Source organism: Rattus rattus, chromosome 9 (genome assembly GCF_011064425.1).
Source record: "Rattus rattus isolate New Zealand chromosome 9, Rrattus_CSIRO_v1, whole genome shotgun sequence".
Lineage (NCBI taxonomy): Eukaryota > Metazoa > Chordata > Mammalia > Rodentia > Muridae > Rattus > Rattus rattus.
This window is the reverse complement of record NC_046162.1, coordinates 72,680,956-72,704,029: the sequence shown is the minus strand read 5'-3', so window position 1 is coordinate 72,704,029 and position 23,074 is coordinate 72,680,956. Positions and strand designations below refer to the sequence as shown.

Sequence of the window (23,074 nt, the reverse complement as noted above, 5' to 3'; positions counted from 1 at the left end):
ATTAAGTAGCCTGGAACTCTGGAACTCCTTGGAAATAATAATATTCCCAGGCCTAAACATCTTGAAATGGACGGAGCACACAGTGCATTCAGAATGAAGAGCATCAGTAAACCAACAGGGCTGCCTTTTGCCCACCAGGGGGCAGCATGTTACCACCCAGCAAGAAGCCGCTCTTACCTATGAGAAGCCAGTAATTCCTCAGGTAGTTCAGCTTGCTCTTGCCTTTGAGTCCAGGGTCAAACTTGAGGTCTGTGCTGGGAGTGATCACACATTCTCCTTTGTCTCCAATGGTGACACCATCTGTCTGGGGTCCTTCGAGCAAAGGAAGAGTGCTGCCTCGAGGCTGTGGGGAAGGGATACGGTGAGCTGGAGGGCTGGCAGGAGTTTCCCTAGGTCCTGCAGCACATCCTCTCAACCACTGTTCCCTAAAGGGACAGTTGTGGCTTACGCAGTTCAACAATCATCAACCATTAAAGCATGACACAAAGACCCTGGGACCAGGCAAGGAAGCTCTACTGACATCTTTTCAGATCTTTTGTTAAAGACAGAACTCGAGCAGCCCAGGCTGTTCTTGAACTCCAGATTCTCCTGTTTCCATCTCACAAATGCTGGGATTACAGGCATCAACTATCATGTCTGGTCCTGCCATGTCAGATTTTTTCTGTTTGGTATTGAGAACCAGGAAGATCATGCATTATAAAACTCCAAGAAGCTACTATTAGAAATCTACGAAACGATGTAAGAATCTGTACGGTCACAGACAATGCAATTGACGGTGTGGAATAAACCACAGACACCGGTGAGTTAACAGAGTCACGAGTGGCCTCACGGCTATGCAGCCGACCCACTCACCAGGCAGACAGGACAACCTGCCCAGGGAGTAGCACGTCAGGAGTACAATGTCCAAGTCTCTCGGTGAGGATGCTCGAAGCAGGCTGGAGAAGCCTGAGGAGGCGTGGGGCACTCAAAAAGGGTTTGAGCAGGGGAAAGGAAGTGAGAGACCAGCAACCAGAAAAAAAATAGGGAAGTCTGGGTGATCGTGGAAAACACGATGCTTGTCTGAACCATGCAACCCCTCAAAACTAGCAGAGTGGTAGCTAGGCATGGTGGGACTAGCTCGAAGAAAGCCTGAAGGTTAGATCTGAACACAGAGCCATGGGGAGCGAGTGCTTCCTGGCTTCAGGATGCTACTTCTGTCAGCATCTGCTTTAACGTAGGATGTGGATTGGTAGAAGCTGCCCATGATTCATTCAGCTCTGCGTTTCCCTTCTTAACCAGATGTTTACATAAGACTCAATGTCACTTTTTGCTAAAAAAGGAACAAAAGCAGTCAAGAGACTGCATCTTTGGGTCCCGCAGTTGACTCACCACAACAGCGACCCCCTCATGCACCATCGAGGGCGAGGCATAGAGGCTGGTGGAGTACTTCCCCACATACAGAGTGGGCCTGAGGGAAAACAGAAACACATTCTTAAGTCATTTTATGGTCAAACCATAAACTGTGGCTTTTATGATATCAGAACCATAGACTCAAGTATCACTGGTCACATATGAACCAAGCAATTCCTACAAGGAAACCATCAAGGTGGCAGGGGTACTGTAGAGTGACAGGGCAGTAGGACTTCAGGCCCCAGCTCTACCTGTCACCTACAGAACAGAGAGCCTCTTTTCCTTGCCTCCAAATGCCAGGACTGGACTAGACTGAGTCCAGTGCAGCCTGAGGAAAGGGCTGGATTGATGACTAGCAGGGGACCGAGTACTCAGCACCTGCACCAGTCCTCAGGTGACCGAGCCACCACACTTGGCATCACCATGCTGCCGTGGGCTTTTGAGGACTTCAAGGGTTCCGCAGAAGAACAGGGAACTGCTCCATTCCAGATGCTGAGAGCAAAAGGAATGTACAAGATACATAAACCAGGAGGGTAGTGCACACCTGTAATCCCAGGACACACAGCATATTTGGGGCAAGCCTAGGCTCACAAGACCCTGCTCAAATAAAGAAAACAAACAAAACAAAAAGAAAAAAGGTGTGGGGGGGAAGAAATTCCAGTGCAACTGCGTGATATTTCCTGGTGATCTGCTCCTACCCCAGATATCGGAGAGCGATCTGGTACAGCATGAAAACAGTGGGAGCTGTGCCTACAGGCCTGTCTAATTACTACTGCAGGAGTCTTGGATCAGTCAGCCATGGAATTATCCAAACTGCTCTCTACAAATACCTTCCACTTAAATGGCGTTTCACTGTAGACAACACTTTCACATATATGATTATATTTCAACTTCACAAACCTATGGCGTAGGAAGAGAGGTCTAGCCTGTTGAGTGACTGATGGGCTTTTAATAATAGGAAGAGGTGAGGAGTACAACCTGCTGAGTTTTGGTCACATACACTGTGATACTTTTTTTTTCTGATTTTTAAAATGAGCATGGCGTGTAATAAAGATTTAAAATATACAGCCGTGTACTATAGTCTCCCCTCATATTTTATAGTCAATGTCAGCAAGTCCAGGAGGTAGACACCTGATCCCATCACTTAGGAAGCAGAGGCCAGCCTGGGTTACATGGTGGGGCTTTCTCTTCATCCCCATAAACATAATACAGAAGGAGAGAGGGAGAGAGATAGTCATAGAGATAGTCTGAAGTACAAAGGGGTACCACATGGCCTACATTGAGGTTACCTGCCTCTGTCTACTTCTACTGGGATTAAAGATGTGCGCTACCACCACCCCTCCGGCTCAGAACCAGTCATCGGCTCTTTAGTTCTACATGGCCTCCTGACTTCCCCACATAGGGTACGCTGCACTGCAGCAGTCCCAAAATGCCAGGTTGACCTTTGCTGCCTGCCCTGTCCTCATCTGTCCCAACTTCTCCAACTCACGTCAGTTTGCTCTTGGCCTCTGTCTCCTTGGGGAATGGATACTTCCACTTGGTGATGCGCCCCACTTCCCCAGACATGAAGGTCAAATAGCGTAGGGTCTCCACAGCAACGTTGATGTGCACCACCTTTCTCAGGCCCTCCCGCTGCCAGATGTAGAAGGCCACCACAGGAGAGGCATAGTTTTGGATCCACAAGACATCCCCAGATTCACTGTCCACAGTTACCACCAGTCCATCGCCATTGGACACAAAGTGGGACATCTCTAAAGAACAAACAAAGCATGTCAACCACATCCTGCAACCATGACGTCTGTTCTCTTGGTAAGCTGCAGTCATTTCATCAAAGTGGAGACTTCTAAAATATTCCCAGGTCACAAGGAGTTCTCTGATTTCCAATGAACTCTTCAGTGTCAAGTGAGAAATGCCTGGCTTATAAATGTAAAATAGGCTTCTTTTCCCACCACCCTGGCTTTTTTAAAAACCACTCTATCAATAAATGATAGTAAATGTTGAGGGGAAAGGAGCCAATGCACGTGCTGATGACGCTGACATTTTATAGCTATCAATGAAAACCTGGGCGTTCGGACAGTGTGTGAGGTCCTGAGCCAGAAAGAACAGTCAGACGTCAGAAGCTAGTGTCAAGATAGCAGGTTGCACAGGTATCATCTGAGCTGCAGAATGTGACAGCTAGGAGTTATCAGAGTATGAACATTAAGTGTGGACTGCCTTTCTTACTGTGGGCTAGGGATCGGACCCAAGGACTTAAGCTGCTAGGCAAGCAAGATCGTTGTCGTTGTTTGAGACAGTTTCTATGTAGCTCTGGCTGCCCTGGAACTCACTATGTAGACCTAAAAGGAGTTTTAGACTCATTTATTTTATGAATACAAGTAAGTACCTGCATGTGTGTATTTGTGTGCACCACATATTTATTTGTACCATGTATTTATGTGCACCACTTGCAAGTCTGGTGTCCACAGAGGCTAGAAGGACTTTGATCTCCTGGGATGAGTTCTAGGCAGTAGTGATCCATCATAAGCTAGGAACTGAACCTGGGTCCTCTGCAAAAGCAACGAGTGCTCTGAGCCATCTCTTCAGCTCCCTAGAGTGGCCTTCTTACTGGAGGTACTGGTGCCACATGCCAGTGTCTAACTATATTGCTCATGTGCTGGCAGTACACTCCTTCTGTGATACATAAGGTCACAATGTGTGCCTTTCTTCTCTCTGGCTAAAGCCATCATCATGAGCCCATGAACAATCCAGAGCTCGGTGATAAATGAGGTTACTTTAAAAACAATCCTGCTTTCTGGAGCGACCATTTCTCTATGTGGAAGGTGCGTGCTTTCACCAGGCACACTTACTGTAGTCCACGTCATCCTCGGGAAGTGAGGCTGCATAGTCAAAATAGGTGGCATTCCAGCGGAGCTCCCGGGTCTTGGTGTCATACATGGTGATGGTGTATTCTGGAGAATACAGATTAGTCGGTTACCACAGCGGGGCTGTGAAACCTCCTGAGGTGCTGTATAGTTACAACAAGAACATTTTCACTAAAGTATGTCAAAGCTGTCACGCAGAAAGGCCAAGACCAGGTAGAGGACTGAAGTTCAGACAGAAGAGCGAACCTGACAAGAGACAAGCCACCCTCGCTCTGCTCTGAAATGCACAGTTCATAGAATCATTAGCCATGCAATTGCTGTTTTTAGCCACTAAGTTTCAGGGTTCTTTATTACACAGTAAGACATAGGTAATATTATTATAAATGGGTTCCTAAGTTGGGCAGTGGTGGCACATGCCTTTAATCCCAGAACTCAGGAGGGAGAGGCAGGTGGATCTTGGTCAATTCAAGGCCAGCCTGGTCTGTAGAGTGAATTCCAGCCAGGGCTACACAGAGAAACCCTGACCCTCACCTCCACCCCTCAAAAAACAAACAAACAAACAAACAAACAAACAAACAAAAAAACAGAAAGAAGAAAAGGAAAGGAAAAGAAAAGAAATGGATACCTAGAAACCTAGAAGTGGAATGGTACTGTAACAAAAACCTAAAACGGGTGGCTTGACTTTGGGAGCAGGTGGCAGAAGATGGGAAGGTGACAGGAGACTTGGAGACTTGAAAGGACCAGCGAGGAAGGCCCTGTGGGAGGCTGAAAGGGGCAGTCCAGTTAGGAGTTTATAGAGTAGTCACATTAGTTAGGCAGTCACTTGGAAAAGACAGGAAAGGTGCCTGCTGGACTCGGTAATCTAGCTGGTGAGACGAGGCATAGGCAGAAAGTGCTAAAGGTTTTCTGAGCTGTGTGGGACGTGCTACAAGACGATGAGTTCAGGAAGAAGCTGTGCTAGTTTCAAGCAGGATACAGAGGAAATAGAACTCAGAATGGACTCTCTAGCTAAGGAAGTCCAGAGTTACCAGCAGGGGGAAAAGTTCCGGGTCAAGGTTAAGGTTAAATCAAACTCAGGAGAGTCAATACTATCCTTCTTAGAGACTGCAGGAAGACTTAGGACAATACTTTGGAGGCCCTCTAGCCAGAGTCATGAGAACGCTGGCTCATGGCACTCTCCAGTGGACATTTGTGGTATGGCCTTTATCTAATAGACTGACTATAATTTGGCACATGAGAAGCTCACCAAGTTTTAAAGGAGCAATATTAGTACAACAATCAGATAGTAAACAGGGGTGGGGTCCAGTTTCCTACTCTTAACAAGGAACAGATTGAGAAAGCTACAAAACTAGCTGCTTTTCCTTTTCTCTTTTCTTTCTTGTTTTATAGTTCATTTAATTTTATTTCACATGCATTGGTGTCAGATCCCTGGAACTGGAGTTAGAGACAGTTGTAAGCTGCCATTTTGATGCTGAGGATTGAGCCCAGGTCCTCTAATAGAGCAACCAGTGCTCTTAATCATTAAGTCATCTCTCCAGCCCGTCTTTCTCTTAAAATTATATATATAACCCTTTACCCTTTGTCCTTCCCCTTTGAACAAGAACGTTTATTACAGCCACCTTGTCTCACTGTAGACCAAGCTGAAGAAGGGAAAAAGGCACATGAGGAAAACCCTCCTCCCCATCCCTCTCGTCTGTTCAGTAGGATCCGGTTTCCTACAGCCCAGGCTGGCCTCGACTCACATGCAGCCGAGGCTACACTGCATTCCTGGTCCCATGTGTTGGGACTGCAGGTGTACACCACCACATTCAGTGACAACTTGTCTCTTTAATTCAGTCTCCAATGGGAGGATCCTCATCTACCATCACGCCTGACACAGATGCCAAGACACTGGGTTCTGACTGGGTTTTAGGGATCTTGGGAGGAAGTGAACGGGTTCTGCATTGGGAAAGCCGCACTACTGTAGCCAGAGGACAGACTAGGGAGGAATAACTGAGCAGGGCCATTGTCACTTCTTCTATCAAGGGGTTGTGCCTTTGTCTTCACCCTTGGCTCTGGGCCTGCTTTGATCAAATGACTGAAGCAGAGAAAGCTATGTGAGGCAGTCTAGTAGCCACTTTTGCCCAAGAAGTAGCCATGTCAGAAAGTACAGGCTATCCACAAGTTTACATGGAGCTGAACCGGGATCCCAGATGATTCATCTCAGCATGAAAAGTAGAGAAGAGTCCCCCTGAATTCCTTAGTCTAAGCATCAGGACAACAAAATGGCCGTTACTTTAAGCAACTAGGTTAGGCAGCTTATTACGACACTAGATAATGGAACAATGGCTTTAATGGACTAAGTACCCACATTCCCACCAAAGCCAGAGCATGTCCAGATTCCCTCCAATACCCCAATTCTACCAGAGACCCATGCAGTTTTTATCCCTGTGTGAAGAAGATAGGAATCACTCTACAGCTTTACTTGATGGAAAAAGGAAGACATCTTAAGTAGTTCTAACAGTTGGAAATGAGGATCCTGGGTTTTTTTTTTTTTTTTTTTGGTTCTTTTTTTCGGAGCTGGGGACCGGGATCCTGGGTTTTTATAGGAGAGGATGGCTGCTATAACAGGCCTGTCAACTTTCAGATTGAATATATATATATATATATATATATATATATATATATATATATATATAAATCCATGTGTCCCCAGCACAGGAGAGTTAAAATGGAGTGTTCCTAGACAAGGTGGGAGCTTGCAGCCAGACAAACAGCTTCAAGGGGAGAGAACTTTTGAGCAGAGCTGTGAAAGGAGAAAGGACATTTACTTGCCAGAGAGGCAAACCCAGGCATACCTGGTGGAGAGAGCCACTCCACTGTGAGTCTTTAAAAATAGCACTGCTGTTTAGAGAGCTGTAGGCAGTGCACCCACTTGAAAACATTTTGAGAAGGGCAATGCAGCAGCTGGGTCACAACAGGGTCATCTGGACACATTCCCTGGGGTGTAAGGGTCTGAGAACTCTGGCTGCTTGGGGAGTGCAACTCTGGCCACTTTGTGAAGAACAAATCTAGGCCAGGCCAGTGCAGGAGCTTTGGACACTCACTCTGGAACAGGAAGGCTGCACGACAAAGGTTTATTTCTTACCTGTCCGTCCAAGATACAGAAGGGAAGTTGACGGGCACAGACTGTCTGCGAAGGCTGATGACAAAGTCTGCTGCTTCTCGCCAGTCAGGAGGTCGATGACATACCAAATGTCCTGCTTCTTACCTGGAATGGTAGTGGACAGATTCACTGTTAACATCCACCACAAACGGAAATAAATGGCACTGCCAAGGCGGCACTTCCAGCCAGTCAAGAGCCTCTCCGTGCTGGGAGGCAGACCTGAAATCCCTAGGATGTGGGAGACGCTTCTCTGGTGCTCTGGAAGTGACAAAGTAAATGGTAATATCAACATAATAACTCCTTGGGCCACTGACTCTTATTACACTAATTTAATAACCTAAAGCTGACATAAAAATTTCTCTAAACCTTATAGTAAGAAAAATGTTCATACTATACTCTTAACTTTCAAGTTGGATTTCATTGCTTTGAGTAACTACTGTAAATATGAAAACTCTTGCCTGTCCTTTTCCCACGAATGAGGATCTTTATAAACACTAGCACACACACCTAGGGGCTCACCTCCTGGTAACTATGATTCATATTCTTCATCATCCCTACCAATTAGCCCACATGTGAAGCTGCACGAAACTATAATTAGCTAGTACCTGTGACTGGTCAGCAGAGTTGCTGTAACCTGATGCTAATGAGGCTAAAGTTATCTCAACCTTTGTCTCTAGCCAGTAAACTATTCTCAGGTCACAGGTTGTACCAATTGCCTTGGTCAGCTGATTAAATATGAACAGGCAGACAGCATAGCCACACAAACACTGTCAGGAAAACATACAGCATGCGTATCTGTGGCACAGACATGGGCATCTTGGTTTGAAGGCCAACAGCCACTGTAACGTGTGCACTTCCGTTCCTTAAGCCACACCTCTGGTCATTTATACCTTCCTACTTTAATATTATTTCCTACATTCAAATTCCAAGGAAGCAGAATAGAGAGAAGCCCGAGAAGGTCACAGGGCACCAGAATTTGTTAAAGCTATACTTAGCTGTAACAGACATAACACACCAGAGTCCACACATGCACAACTTGTTTGCGGATTCTAACTGTTCTCAGCAGCTCAAAAATAAAGTCTTCATAGGTCTGAAAATAGAGAGTAAATTATACCCAAGAACTATGACCATACATCTGGTTACTTCAAGGACCAATGCAGTTTGTATAATCTACCCTCAGCCCCAGTGGATGGACTGAATAACTAAACGCTCATAAATATACTCAGTGAAATCACCTAAGACGTGGCACAAAGATGGCGGAAACAACATCCTCTGACCACCGATGATGGATTGCTGGCAAAAGCTGGAAGACTAGCCTGGAGCCAGTCAAAAGAGAGTCACATAGGCCCAGGGCATGGTCCAGAGGAGGGGAGGTTTGCTAGTCATTTCCTTTAACTCCCTGGGCTGGGAGTTCCTCATTCTTAAAGGCCATGCAAGAAGCAGGAGCACTGGTGTCCCTGGAAAAAAACTTAAAAACCAGCCTGCAGTTGAGACTTGGGAACGTGCAAGAGACCCTGAAGCAGGAATAGGCGATGTGCACTTTCAGTTCCTCAAGAAGAAAGCTGCTATACAAACACAGCTATTACTGCTACTAGGATTTCAAGATAAATACAGCTCTTTGTGCTCCGAATGCATTTTTATTGACATTTTGGCAGCTTGTTGAGGATCCTAACTGCTGAAGAAAAGCAGGTGAGCTGGTGCTTTGGAAGCTGTGACCCCACAGGTATGAAGGCAGCTTTATAAATGCAGGCTGCTAAGTGCTGCTGCTACCAAATATTCTGATAGCAGGAAATACTCAGAAAGCCCTATAATTAATAGGCAGGGCCTGGCTTCCCTTCCTTGGCTCGGACTTGTACTCACTTTAAATCTTACCCATTTGCAGCTAGGTATGTTGCAATCATGAAATAACAGCAGTAGGCCAACCCAGCGGCTAACAGCTTGTTAACTGAGTAACCATATTAATAGTGTCAATTTTTCCTTAGAGGGGGCGAGATCTTTCTTAATTGGCCATAGGATGTTGATGTGAGCAACCAAAGCACAACTGAGGCGAAAAAGACTTTACTCAGAAAGATTTTAAAGAAGGCGACAACAGCCTACTCTCACCCAAAACTCTCCCAGAATGCAGGATTCGCTTTCAAAAAGAACCACATTTTTGGTGCTGAAAACAGGAACTCTTACCCATGTAGAGAATTCCATCTGAACTTCGGCATGGGGATGCCTGAACCAATTCCGGGATGGTAAAGGGAAGTTTCTTTAAAAAAAAAAAAAAGAGAGAGAGAGAGAGAGAGAGAGAAACAGAAAAAGTAATTTAACTAAGTCTTCTGAAATGACTGTAATTTTACCACACGCTGTTCCTATTACCCAGTTCTTCTAAAAACAGAGAAGCACATCGCAGATGGGAGTTTCTACTTGGAACCTAAGAAGGAGGTCCTGGGCTTCCACATCGACTTCCAACGGCCTCTGGGTCCCTCCACCCTGAACTCTGAACACCAACTCCTTTATTTGACACAGGATGCACAGGCTCCTCAGGTCTCCTGTCCAGGTGTTCCCTGAGGGTGCCATAAACCTTTCCTGAGAAGACCACACAAATATGGAGAGTCTTGGCTTCTTTTCTTTTTAAATTGAGACAGCGTTTCTCTGTGTAATAACCATGGCTATCCTGGAACTTGCTCTGTAGACCAGGCTGGCCTCAAACTCACAGAGATCCATCTCCATCTGCCTCTGCCTTCCAAGTGCTGGGATTTAAGGCGTGCACCATCATGCCTGGGGGCAGTCTTGGATATTTTAAGGGAAAAAGAAATCTCCTTTCTTCAAAAACTGACCCAAAGATAGCCAGGTTAGGTAGAATGACGATGCCTTTACCCCGGCATTAATGCTGAAAAGAAGCAACTTAGAAATAAGTCCAAGTTTCAAGGGAAGGAGAAGCCATGGTTGTGTGGGCAAAAAAAGGGTCTGAATTTTAGTGTTTTTTTTCAGTAAGTAATTCTCTATTGAAAACACAGCCCATGGGTTATAAAAAGGAAGTTATGGTAGGCGCCAGGAAAAGAAACTCTTAAGAACGCCTAACGTTTCAACACATTTCATCATAAACTGCTGACCTTTTGATGCCCCTTCTGGCCACTGCTTGTTTTGGTGAACTTTATTTTTGGAATGGGCCCTGAAACCATGCAGATACCTGCTGGTAGCTTCTACTGCACGGTCACCTTTTCTCCAAGCAAGAGAAGATTTCTTGGTAGTGTTAATTACTACCTACAGTTCCGTTCATTAACTATCTGCATTTCCCTATCATTCCAACATTCAAACTAAACCTTAGAAAAAGGAAAATGCCAGCAAAAGGTAGCAGCAATGCCTAGAGCTTGCAGATGTTTCTGGAATCAGAAAGTCCTTGTCAGCCCAGCACTCTGAAGTCTTATGCTCCAAGACAGGCACTGCCACGGCTCTGAGAGCACCTGTGGGAAATCACACCTCTTTAAGTCCAAACACCAATCCTGGAATTTGGTCTTGGTCCATCCTTGACTTGTCTTTTCTCTACCTCTAAAGTGGGGGCAACACCCATGAACTAAGAAAAAGGTCAAAAGAAATGACGTATACCAATCAGTCCACACTACTTTTAGCAAGCAGAATGCTTAAAACACAGATGTGTTCCATGTGTTGTGGAGAGAAACCAACGCAAAGACATGAAAAGGGTAAAATGCAGCTCCACCCCCAGGCTTGCCCTTGCCTGCATCAGCCCCAGGTGTTCGAAACCTAATTTTAAAATACCCATCTGGGAGCCCACAATACACTGCAGAGTCTAGACCCAAGGTTTCCATCCTTGGCTGCACCTCAGAACCACATGGAGGCTTTTCAAACTTCCGGGTGAAGCATAACATACAAGCAGAATGGGACTCGTAAGCAGAGCTCAGTAATTTGCACCAAATAAACATATCTGTCACTAACATCCTCAGACAGACAGCACTTCAGGCTCTTTGGAAACTCCCTCTGCGCCCTCTTGTTGCTATCAACTCTCAGGGGAAACTATTATCTGGCTTTACTCTAAAACCAACAAAATGTAGTTTTTTCAGCTTTTGAGATTTATAAAATGAAGCCTTTAGTATGTAACCTATTCTGTCTGTCATGGGTTTTTTTGTTTGTTTGTTTGTTTTTTGAGACAGGGTTTCTCTGGTAGACCAGGCTGGCCTCAAACTTAGATTGCCTCTACTGGGATTAAAGGCATGTACCACCATAGCCCGGCTGTCATGTTTTCCTTGGGCACATGCCGGGGGGGGTGTTACTTGGTTGTAGGTTGAAGTGGAACCTTGTAGTTTCTTTGGAAAGTCAGTTATGTCAAGTGATGGTTTGCTGGGGCACACAGGATGTTTTCTTGGAGCAGAGGTGGGAAAGACTGTTTTCCTGAAGCAGACACAGGTGAAAGGATGTTGTGATATATCAAGCACATAAAAGGACCTGTGAGGAAGGAGTATAAATGTAATGCCACAGACAGTGGGGGAGGAGCACTGAGCCTTGGTTTGGTTTGCTCTGCCTCACTGTTCTTCACTAACGACATTCACGTATTAGTTTGCCTTACATAGAGTTGTTGAACTCTACCTGTGGTGAAGCTGCCATTGAAGATTTCTTCAGGACTGAACCACAGCTGCTGGTTCATGTGTGGTGTCTGCCTGCCTAGGACTGGTCTTCAGCTGCTCAGTTGTATTCAGTGTTTGCTATGGGACTGAACTGCTGCCGAAGATCAAGCTCGTCCCCAAAGAACTATTGCTGAACAGGTCCACTTCCCCCACATCCTAATAACTTTTCTCTTCCACTACCTCTGCTGGGAGATTGAACACTTATTAAAAGTAGGATGCAAAATAAGCATGCGTACGGTAGGTTCTGTCACACGTGCTGCTGTTGAGCCAGTTTACTGCCTGCATCTCCCCATGGACAGAGTCCTGGCTATTGGCATCTCCACAAACATGAGGTTCCCCTTTGTTCTGGTAGATATTCCAGTCTTCACACCTACACGGGGTAGAAGTGGCCTCACGACTTCAGTTTGTATTTCCCTAATGACACCTCTTCGTGCATTTATTCAGCATTAGAATACACTTTGCTACCTTTCTATTGGCTGTTTTGTTTTTTGTTTTTGGAGGGTTTGGGAGGCTTTAAGACAGGGTCTCACTTTCTAGCCCTGGCTGGTCTTCAACCCCACTATATAGACCCACTAGGTTGGCTTCAAACTCACAGAGATCTGCCTGCCTCTGCCTCTACTTGGGAAGAAATGTGTGCATCACCATGCCCAACCATCTGTCTTTTCCTAATGGCACAGGGGCTCTTTTGGTTGGTTGGTTGAGACAAACCTCATGTAATGCAATTCGTTCTCAAACTCCCTATGTAGCCGAGGATGGCCTTCCAACTTCTGAGCCTCAGGTCTCCACCCCTTGGTGCTGGGATCAGAGACATGAGTCCCCCACTGAGTGTCTGTAGTTGTTGGGATTCGACTTGGCCCCTGTAGGATTTGTTTTTGTTTCTTGAATGTAGATGTTTGGATTTTGTTTCTGTTTTTCAAATGTTGGATGTGTGGACTCAAATACTTTGTGGCCTCCTCTCTACAGGAAGAAAAGCTCTTGATTCTGTACTTAAATTTATGATTGGTATATTCAAAAGTATCCTATTTAAGAAATCATTATGGGCTGGTATAATGGTGCATCTCCTCTGACCTTTACAAACTGTAAAGGTATGAATGTGCATACACATATACAAATAAACATAATAAAAATATAAAAAAACATAACGACATTTAAGACCATGAAGTGTTCTAGTACTTACTCCTAAACCTTATTATCTTGCATCTCACATTTCTTAATAAATAAATACACAATTTGTTTGAAACTGATTTTTATTCCCATGGATGTACACTTAAGGTATCTTATTTCTACTTGGATACCCCACTGATCTCTTTGTATGTTCACCCCCTTGTGCTGGGGAGCAAAGCCAGAGCTCTGTACATACAAGGCAAACATTTTCTACTGAGCCATATTCCCCTCCCAAGAGATACACTAATTATTAAAAAGGTACCCCTGCCAAAATGTTGTCTTTGTCACAACCCAGGCGGTCATCTATGTGGGTTCATTTACAAATCTTCTTTTCTGGAGAACTTAAATGAAAAAGGCTGATAACTTAGATCAATAGAGGAATGAGGCCTGGGTTCAGCCGTCTTGTAGGTATAGACGGGCTTTCACTATATAGCCCTAGTCTTACTGTATAGTCTGAGCTGACCAGGAACTTTCCAGGTAGACCAGGCTAGCCTCAAACCATGGAGACTGCCTTTGCCTCCTAAGTGCTGGCACTGAAGACATGCACACCGAAATCTGGCTAGGCTCAGCATGCCTTTTAAAAAAATGTTTTATTTATTTTTATATGTACAAGTAACTGCCAACTTATGTTTGTATATCACACGCATGCAGACCCTGGGGTAAGCAGAAAAAGGCAACAGATGCCCTGGAACTGGGGTTCCATTTGTAAATGGTTGCGCTGCTGTGTTGGTGATGGGAACTGAACCTAGGTCCCCTGAAAGCGGAAGAATAACCAGTGCTCTGAGCCATCTCTTGAGCCCCATAGGCTTGGTAATTTCTTTTTTAAGCATACCTCAGGCTATTATAATATGTGGCAAAACTCGAGACTCACTGGTCTAAAATCCCAAGTGGAGATGGTGGTGGACTACCACATGCTTTCCCTGAAAGAGAGGCATATCTCTCTAATGTGAGAGGGGTGGAGACTTTTTTTAAAAAAATTTTTTATGACATTTATTTATCTGTGTGTGCTGTGAGGGGGACTGAATGCATGCCACAGCACACGTATGGAAGCCAGAGAACAACTTAGAGGAGTCAGTTCTCTCCTTCTGCCACCTGGGTCCTGGGGATCCAACCTGAATTAGCAGAATTGGCAGGAAGTGTCTTTAAGTAGAGTCAGTAAACAGTTAACCAGTAAACAGTATTTCATACATTTCTTACTCTCAAGTTGAAGGTCTCTAGTTAGAGTAAGCATGGCACTGTGTGAGCCCCCTATACTTTCCATAGCAGGTACTGTCTGGGACAGCAGCATCTGCTGGCATGTGTCTGGGATTCTGCACTATGGCTATACAATCAAAAGCTCATTTAGGGGCTGGAGAGACAGCCCCCCGGCAGGTAAGAGTGCTTGCCCTGCAAGCATTGAGGCCCTGAGTTCGAACACTCAAAGTGCACATACATGCCAGACACATAGGTTGAGTGTCTATAACCCCACCAGTCCTACGAGAGATGGGAGGCAGATGGGGGAGAATCACTGGAAGTCTGTAGCTCAGCTCTCCTGGCACACAGAGTGGAAAAACAGTAACTGTCTGTCTCAACTAAGGTAGAAGACAAGAGCTAAAATCTAAGGCTGTCTTCTGACTCTATATATGTACTGTGACATACACATATGCATTCATAAACATGAATATGCAAACACATACTACACACACACACACACACACACACACACACACAAATTTTTTAAAAAAAGCTAATTTAGGAAGCTCTAAAAAGGCAGTGACCTCTACCAGTCTATCTGAATCAGAGCTCCCAGCAATCTGTAGAAAGCTCCTAGGTGGTCTCAGAGAAGCAGGTCAGGACTCATAAGGAGTTAAATATCCTCACCGTCAGGCCTTCATTGTTCTTGCCTCCAAGTGTGTACAGACTGCCATCATTGGGGTCTGGGAGGAAAGCAGGCCTAGAAATTAAATGAAAAATGTCAATGATAAACTACAGCCCAGGACACAGAGGACTAAAATGATCAAAATTATGCAGAGCCATGGCATGGGGGACAAATGAGTGAGTATGTGGAAGACCACTTGACCCACTGCTTTTTCCACATCAGCCACATAAAGTTAAAATACCCCATGGAGGCACACATTCCACTTAAGTGGAGGAAAGCAACCTGAGAAAGAAAAGTCACATACTGTGAAGGATGATGAAATAAATGAAAAGGGCTTAGCAAATCTATTTTTAACTTCCATGTCCACTGTACCTGGACATCGACAAATAATATTTAACAGCAACAGTCGAATGCATCTCAGACCAAATCCAAAGTTTTATTTATTCTTGGAGAATTTCATAAATATGTGATATGTTTCGATCATATCCATTTGCCACATTCCCTTCCAACTGCCCCCACACCTCCCCTGCCATGTATGTGCACTGCACACAGCCCTGCCATGTATGTGCACTGCACACAGGCCTGCTGGATCTCCAGGAACTGGGGATGCAGATGGCGGCGAGCTACTACGTGCATGCTGGGAACTGAATCCGAGTCTCTGCAGGAGCAAGCAGTAAGAGCTCCTAACTGCCGAGCTATCTCAGCTCCCTCTTTCTAATTTTTAAAAAACAATCCACTGAGTCTAATTAGTGTTCCCAGTATCTACTTGTCATTTGCAACAAACATTCATTTCTTGAATAAAACAATAAATGCAGACACTCGAGCCTGACGTCAGAGAACATGTTAGGAATACAGATCAAGGCCTCCGTCACTAGGATCCCACAAGAAAGTGAGAGGTTGATCTTGTATCAGGTGACTGTGATAAAGATGGAGCTCTAATTAGTGCCAATGAGGAGTCCTTTTCCTAATCTCTCCTCGACTTGTGTTGGTCCATCATTTCAGGCTCTTACGGTGACATCCCCTTGAATATGCATACACCCTAAGAACAGGTTACCTTCATCATTGCTTTCTGTGCTGTGACACAATCAACAGAGATCCAGAGGATGGAGAGAGGGGTTCAGAGGCTGAGACCTGTCTACTCTTCTAGAAGATCCATGTTCGATTCCCAGAACCCACATGGTGACTCACAACTGTCTGTTAACTCCAATCCCAGGAGATCAACACATGCGATACATAAATATGCACAGAGGCAAAACAACCATCACATAAAACAAGCAAACAAAAAAATACATTTAAATAAGTAAATACATTTTAAAAAGAGAGATCCAGGCTTTAGAAGTTTAGTTCAAAACGCAATCTTAGTTCTGTCTCAAGTTGCTGGGCATAGTGGCACACACCGTTAACCACAGTACTGGGAAGGCAGATAGATTGCTGTGATTTTGAGGCCAGCCTGGGCTATATGGTGAGATCTTGTCTCAAGAAAAACAGAAGACAAAAACAACAAGAAGCTCCATTTCAATCAAACCTTTTTAATACAACTGTCTCCTTCCTCACCCAAGGAGCAGAGGCTTCTATCATACCACCTGGAAATCTCTTATGTCTCAAAAATTCTTGTTACACTTTAAACTTGTGCATATATTTGTGCCCAGCAACTAGATAAGATGGTAAGTCAGAAGGAAATACTAAGGAGAAAAGGAAACTTACTCTTCCACGTGTGTTGGGACCTGCAGGACTGGATCTGTGCAAAAGAACAAGAAGTATCATCAGAAGGGCTCTTAAATGTCAGGGCCCTGGAGGTTTCCCAGGACCGACTTACAAGTTCTACCAACAACTAAGGCTGACCTGCACTGTGTAAGATACGTGAGGGCACTCAGAAGCACACAGAGGCACAGAGGTATGTGCACTGTGTAAGATACATGAGGGCACACAGAGGCACACAGAGGCACAGAGGTATGTGCACTGTGTAAGATACATGAGGGCACACAGAGGCACAGAGGTAGGTACGTGCTTACTGTTCTTACTAAGTGCATAGTACACTCTAAGGGACACAGAGTGGGCTGGAGAGAAGGCTGGGTGGTTCAAAGCAGTTGTTGCTCCTGCACAGGACCCAGGTTGGATTCCCAGCACCCACATGGCAGCTCACAGCCATCCATAACTCCAATTCCGGGGGATCTGATGCCCTCCTTCTGCTCTCTGAGGACATCAAGCATATATGGTGCATATTCATACACAGGTAAAACATTCACACATAAAATAAATTTAACAAAAAGTTTTAAATATTTACTTTTATTATACATGAGTGTTTTGCCCACATGCATGTCTCTGCCGTGTTCGTAAAAAGTCTGCAGAGACCAGAAGAAGGCATTGGAAGCCTGGCACGGGGTTACAGATGCTTGTGAATTGCTGTATGCAGGTTGGGTATTAAAGCCAGGTCTTCCAGAAGAGCAAACAGGATTCTTAACCCCTGAGCCCTCTCTCCGGTGCACACCACAGGGATCATTCGTTTGTTGTTGGGACACCTAGCATGGAGCAGATATGCCCACTGGGAATGCCCCACTTCATAACTGATGCTAACCGGATAGTAAATGCCCTTGCAGCCGCTTATGGCTATCCTACTGGCTTCAAGGACTGATCCTCTGTGATCACTAATTGGATTTCTGTAAAATCTAGCTTAAAATAGTATAAAATACATTGTACAAAGAGATTTGTACAAAGACGCACACAATAGCATTATAAATGAAGTAAGTATTCTCTGATATGGGTAAATTATGTTTGGCAGAAAATTAAGGCCTCTAAAAAGTCTAATAAAATTTTGTTTTTGTTGTTTTTTTTATTCTGTTTTGAGACAAGGTCTGACTAGCTCTGGTTGGCCTTAAACTCTCAGAAATGGCTGCCTTTACCTCCTGAGTGCTGGGATTAAAGTTGTACATCACCAGGCCCAGTGCTAATAAGCCTAAGTTTTCTGTTTCTGTAGTCATATAGTCAGGTAAAAGGCACATTTACATAGGTTATAATGTGACAATACAGAAAGCCTTCAGTACAACAGAAAAACACTACATATTAATGATCTTTTTAAAGTATGACCAAATTTCACTTTTTTCTATTTTTCTCATATTTTCTACAAGATTGGATTTTACTTTTTCAATTAGAAAAAAAAATGTTTTTTTTTCCTTCTTCTCTGTTTACAGCAGTAATTCCATGTTTATAGCAGTAAAATCTGGCTGAATTACTCTTCGGAGGTTCTCCTGGGCATAACCAAAGATGAGGCTGCTGATTGGCTGGGATGGACAGTGTGGCGAGAGGACCTGAGTAGCAGTAGCAGGCGGCCACGTCTGAAGACCTCAAGGAAGAGACCGTGTAGTGAGGCAGCACTGCCAACTGATGCCCACAGCCCAGAGCCAAGCCCCACACTCCAGAGAAGAGAGGGAAGGTTAACAAGATTTTGTATGCAGAGTTTGAGGCTCAGGAGGCTCATGGTGACAGACAGCTGTCTGATTTTCCTGTCACCTGGGACTCTCCTGTGAAGTAGTCTTTCAAGCCTCGTCACATGCTGACTGCTTACAATGGAGACACACACCAGATGTGGTTTGCAGGCAGCAAACAAACAAATTCACTAAACCAAGAACACGCAGGAAACAGGGTGAACTTTCAGTCAGTCAGCACATGTTTATCTTTCCCATGAATCACCTCTCAGTCCACTCTCACAAACAGACTGATGCAAGAGACAGGAAATAAAGGCACACGGCACTCACTCAACTGAAATAGAGCAGGCAAGGTGCAATTAGGGCCCAGAATCTCCAACTCGGCCCCAAAGCCATGCAGGCCGCACAAGCCAGCAAAAGCAAGAATGTCAGACTCCAAAGAAAGCACGGCACTGTAAAAAGCCATCTTTTTGGCTTGCTTTGTCACTTAATGATGCCACAGGTAAAACAGAGGGAGAAGGTACTGCTACAAATCTAGCAATTACAAAAATAAGACATGGATGTTAAAGTGTGTGAATTCCTGCTCATAACCCGATCTTTGCTGTACAATGTCTGCTCAGTTCCATGGACTTCAGAGGCAGATTTCCCTAGCTTTTCATGGCCTATCTACTGGCACTTTGATTTTTTGAGGCCTTAGGTCTTCAGATGTACCCTGCATCCTAAGACACAGAATATCAGTAGAAAACAGAAGGTTCCCTCTGCCAACAACATCGGTGCTGAAGGAACATTCTTGCATTCGTCTTAGGTAAAGGTAAACTCTAGGGATGTGGTCACGGGGTTTCCTTTACACTTGTTATATATGCAGTATGACAGGGTACCTAGACAAGTTTCCGCTAAGGTGTGGACCAGGTTGAAAACTCATTTACTAAGACACCTCTGACAGAGGCAGGCCGAGTGTGCTACTCAGCTTCTGAGCTATAGCGATGGCCTGTTCTACAGATACTTTTCTTCTTAAAGAATAGTTGGTAGCCAGGTATGGTAATACATGAGTGTAATTCTAGCACTTGTAAGCATGAGGCAGGGGAATTCAAAGTTCAAGGCCAGCCTGGGCTAGTGAGATCTTGTCTGGTAAGAGATGGAATCCAAGATTTGCTTGAAAATAATACAGAAAAGAGTTGTGTATGGGGCAGATTGGTATGAAGTGGCACACTGCTGGTAACATGTTAGAAATAGAATCAGGGACAAGGAGTCTTTTCACTATTTTCTGCATATATGCTTGGAATTTTGTACATTAATAAAGGTTAAAGATAAACATTTTTGTGACCCCCAACAAAAACAAAAACAAACATCACTTGAAAATGTGACGAAAGATCAACAGGGAAAGTGTTTTTTGATTTACTAATGAGAACTACATCAGGCAAGATTCTCGCTTACAAGCTTCAGACAGGAAGAAACCTTGGGCAACAATACGGCTGTGAGCAAACACTCCTCTAAAGTAGGTCAGTCCATCCATATGGAGCCAGAGAAGGGTAAGTAAATGCCAACCTCACTGAGCTGTTTTACTTACAGAAATCATAATAATAACTGGTGTAACTCAAGGAAAAGGGGAGGTTATGGGTAACGCTATGGGAAAATACCACTGAACACAATGCTGGGTCTCTCCCAACCAAGATTACCTTGGGAAGAAACCAACCTGCTAGCTGTGGCCCTGGAGGGAGCCACGCTGTATTAAACTCCACCTGCCAGTGTCTAGCATCCTGGGCCAGCTCAGGTGACACTTACTGCTACCATACGTGCTAATCCAATCCTTGTCAACAGGAGACAACACTGGGAAGGCAGAGGCCCATACTTTCTAGTCTGAGCTTATTGGGCACAAGTATAAAATGTTCCTCTCCCCAGCAGATCTGGAGAGGCATCTACAACCGGCCCTAAGCACAAGGCGGGGGACAGGAGCTATTTTCTCAGAATCAACTGGACACTTCCACTAGGTGCTCCCAGCACCTCACCTCCACCCTCCAAATCACTCCCTCCATCTTTCACCCAAGACTGCCTTCTTGAATACACTATATTTGTTTTTTGCTTATTTTGAAAATAGTTTTTCATATAATATATTCTTGTCATGATTTTCTCCTCCTTCATCTCCTCCCAGGTCCTCCCCATTTTCCCACCCATCCAACTTCAGCCCCACCCCCTTTCAGAAGACAAATTGGGGAGGAAGGATTACAGGAGCCAGACAGGTAAAGGACACCACAGGAAACCCCACAGAATCAACTAAGCCGTGCTCACAGGGGCTCACAGGGACTGACCTGGGCTCTCTGCACATAGGTTATAGCTGTGCAGCCTGGTCTTCTTGAGGGACTTGTAGCAGTGGGAGCAGGGGCTGGCTGTCTCTGACTCAGCTGCCCACTTTGGGGGCCCTTTCCTCCTCCTAGGTTGCCTAGCCTTAATAGGAGCAGCGGTGCCTATAGTCTTGCTACAACTTGATGTGCCATGGGAGGCCCGTCCTCTCCTGAAGAGAAAACAAGGAGTGACTACTGGGAGGAAGAAGACTGGAAGAGAGGAGGGAGGGGAAACTGGTAGGGATGCAAAAGAAGGAAAGAAAGAGGAAGAAAGGAAGGAAGAAAAAACAAACAGAACAGAACAAAGCAAACAAAAAGCCCAAGAAGCATATACACACAGAAAGACAAACACACAAACGACATCACCACCTTCTTAAACACACAGGGGACTGCATAACTGAACGTGGGGGTCAACGTTCAACAGTGAGAGTTTTCTGAACACCGAGGTGTCTCTGGCAGCCTTCACCCATGAACAACCTCACTGCAGCCTTGGACCTAAGTATACAAATATTCTTCGCACCTTGCCATCAGGCCACACAGCACCAGTTAGTACTCCCTGAAATGCCGTGGCTCAAATCAGAGCCTGTATGTTACGAACGACATAACACTGTACATTCTCATTGTACGTTCAAAGTTTTCTGCTCTCATAGAAAAGTAAGGGTTTAAAGTCAACTACGGTAGTGCATATCTACAATACCCAAATTTGGGAGGTGGTACAGTGGAGAGAGGAGTTCAAAGGTCATCTCCATCTGCACGGTAAGTAAATTTTAAGGCAGCCTGGGTTATTTGAGAGTATCTCAAACAAACAAACAAACAAATTAACAACAACAAGCCCCACTACCAATAACAAGAGAGACATGCTTTAATTATAGATTACATAATTTAATTAATTACAGAAGCAGTAATATTTTCCTACTTTCTTACATGCTGTGACTGTATCATAATACTATTATCTTTAGATTGTATTGAGTTAAATTATTGTTTGACTTAAAAATTGATGTTTGAGCCGGGTTCAGTGGTACACATCTTTAATCCCAGAAATCGGGCAACAGACACAGGCATGAATCCCTTGAGTTTGAGGCCAACACTGTTTACATAGCAAGTTCCAGGCCAGCAATGGCTCAAAAAACCGTATCTCAATGTAAATAAACAAATATTAAAAAACTGGTGTTTGAGTCACTGACATTAGTTTCATTTAAAAAAAAATCATTACTTTGCCCTGTTAGGCAAAGATTCCCAACCATTTCGGAAATGACACTAAATATACTTCTGTCATTTTGTACTACAGATTTGTGTGAAGTGGGTTCTCAACAACAGTTATAAAATCAAGATATTGATCAACTGAAAAATGTTGAAGATGCCCCACATCCTGCAGTGTCAAATGTTCAGCCAAGACTTTATTTTTCCTCCTCTAGAAAGGTATCTTTAGTTTTTATTTTTTTTTGTATTTTCATAGTGTATCTTCATTGTACATGATACTGTACAACATAAGGATATTTTCATGTTCTTAGTATGTATACCCATTGAGAGCACGCCCAAACACCCAACACACATACTCTATCTTCTTCAAACACTTAATTCTTGGAGCCAGAGAAATGACTCAGTGGTTAAGAGTACTTGCTGTGCACCCATGAGCATCTGAGTATGGATCCCAGCCCCCAGGCAACAGGCGGATGTAAGGCCCAGCACATCCGAGACCCTGCATTCTGGGGCTTGCTGGCTGCCTGGCTAACTAAAAAGTATAAGCTCCACATTGGAGGAGAGACGCTGCCTCAGAGGAGTAAGACAGAAGGACGGAGAGAATATCCAGGGCCTACCCTACTTTGTCGTGCGTGCGTGCGTGCGTGCGTGCGTGTGTGTGTGATGGAAACACACACACACATCAATATGTATCACACTCATACATATACAAGACTTAATTCTTTTATATAAAAAAACAAAATTTGCCCTCATTGGTATGCAAATTTGATTATGCTTTAAACAAATGAAAAAATTCGTTACTATTTATTTATCAATTACACCAATTTCATAGAGCATCTTTTTTAATTTATTTTTATGGGCTGGAGAGGTTGTTTCTGTGGTTAAGAGCACTGACTGCTCTTCCAGAGGTCCTGAGTTCAAATCCCAGCAACCACATGGTGGCTCACAACCATCTGTAATGAGATCCGATGCCCTCTTCTGCTGTGTCTGAAGACAGCTACAGTGTACTTATAATAAATAAATAAATAAATAAATAAATAAATAAATAAATAAATAAATCTTTTTAAAAAA

At 44.3% G+C, this 23,074-nt stretch overlaps 1 protein-coding gene across 1 annotated transcript in view; it reads right to left on the bottom strand.

Annotated features, from left to right (window-relative positions):
• The window catches only part of Ern1 (endoplasmic reticulum to nucleus signaling 1), a 90,633-nt gene that overhangs the window by 20,328 nt on the left and 47,231 nt on the right, over window positions 1-23,074 (bottom strand). The window contains exons 3-10 of the mRNA XM_032912182.1: window positions 16,747-16,780; window positions 15,045-15,117; window positions 9,574-9,646; window positions 7,378-7,500; window positions 4,236-4,337; window positions 2,879-3,140; window positions 1,369-1,447; window positions 178-343 (exon numbers count right to left, since the gene is read on the bottom strand). Of these exons, the coding sequence (XP_032768073.1) occupies window positions 178-343; window positions 1,369-1,447; window positions 2,879-3,140; window positions 4,236-4,337; window positions 7,378-7,500; window positions 9,574-9,646; window positions 15,045-15,117; window positions 16,747-16,780 (912 nt within the window). The remainder of the gene's footprint in view (window positions 1-177; window positions 344-1,368; window positions 1,448-2,878; window positions 3,141-4,235; window positions 4,338-7,377; window positions 7,501-9,573; window positions 9,647-15,044; window positions 15,118-16,746; window positions 16,781-23,074) is intronic.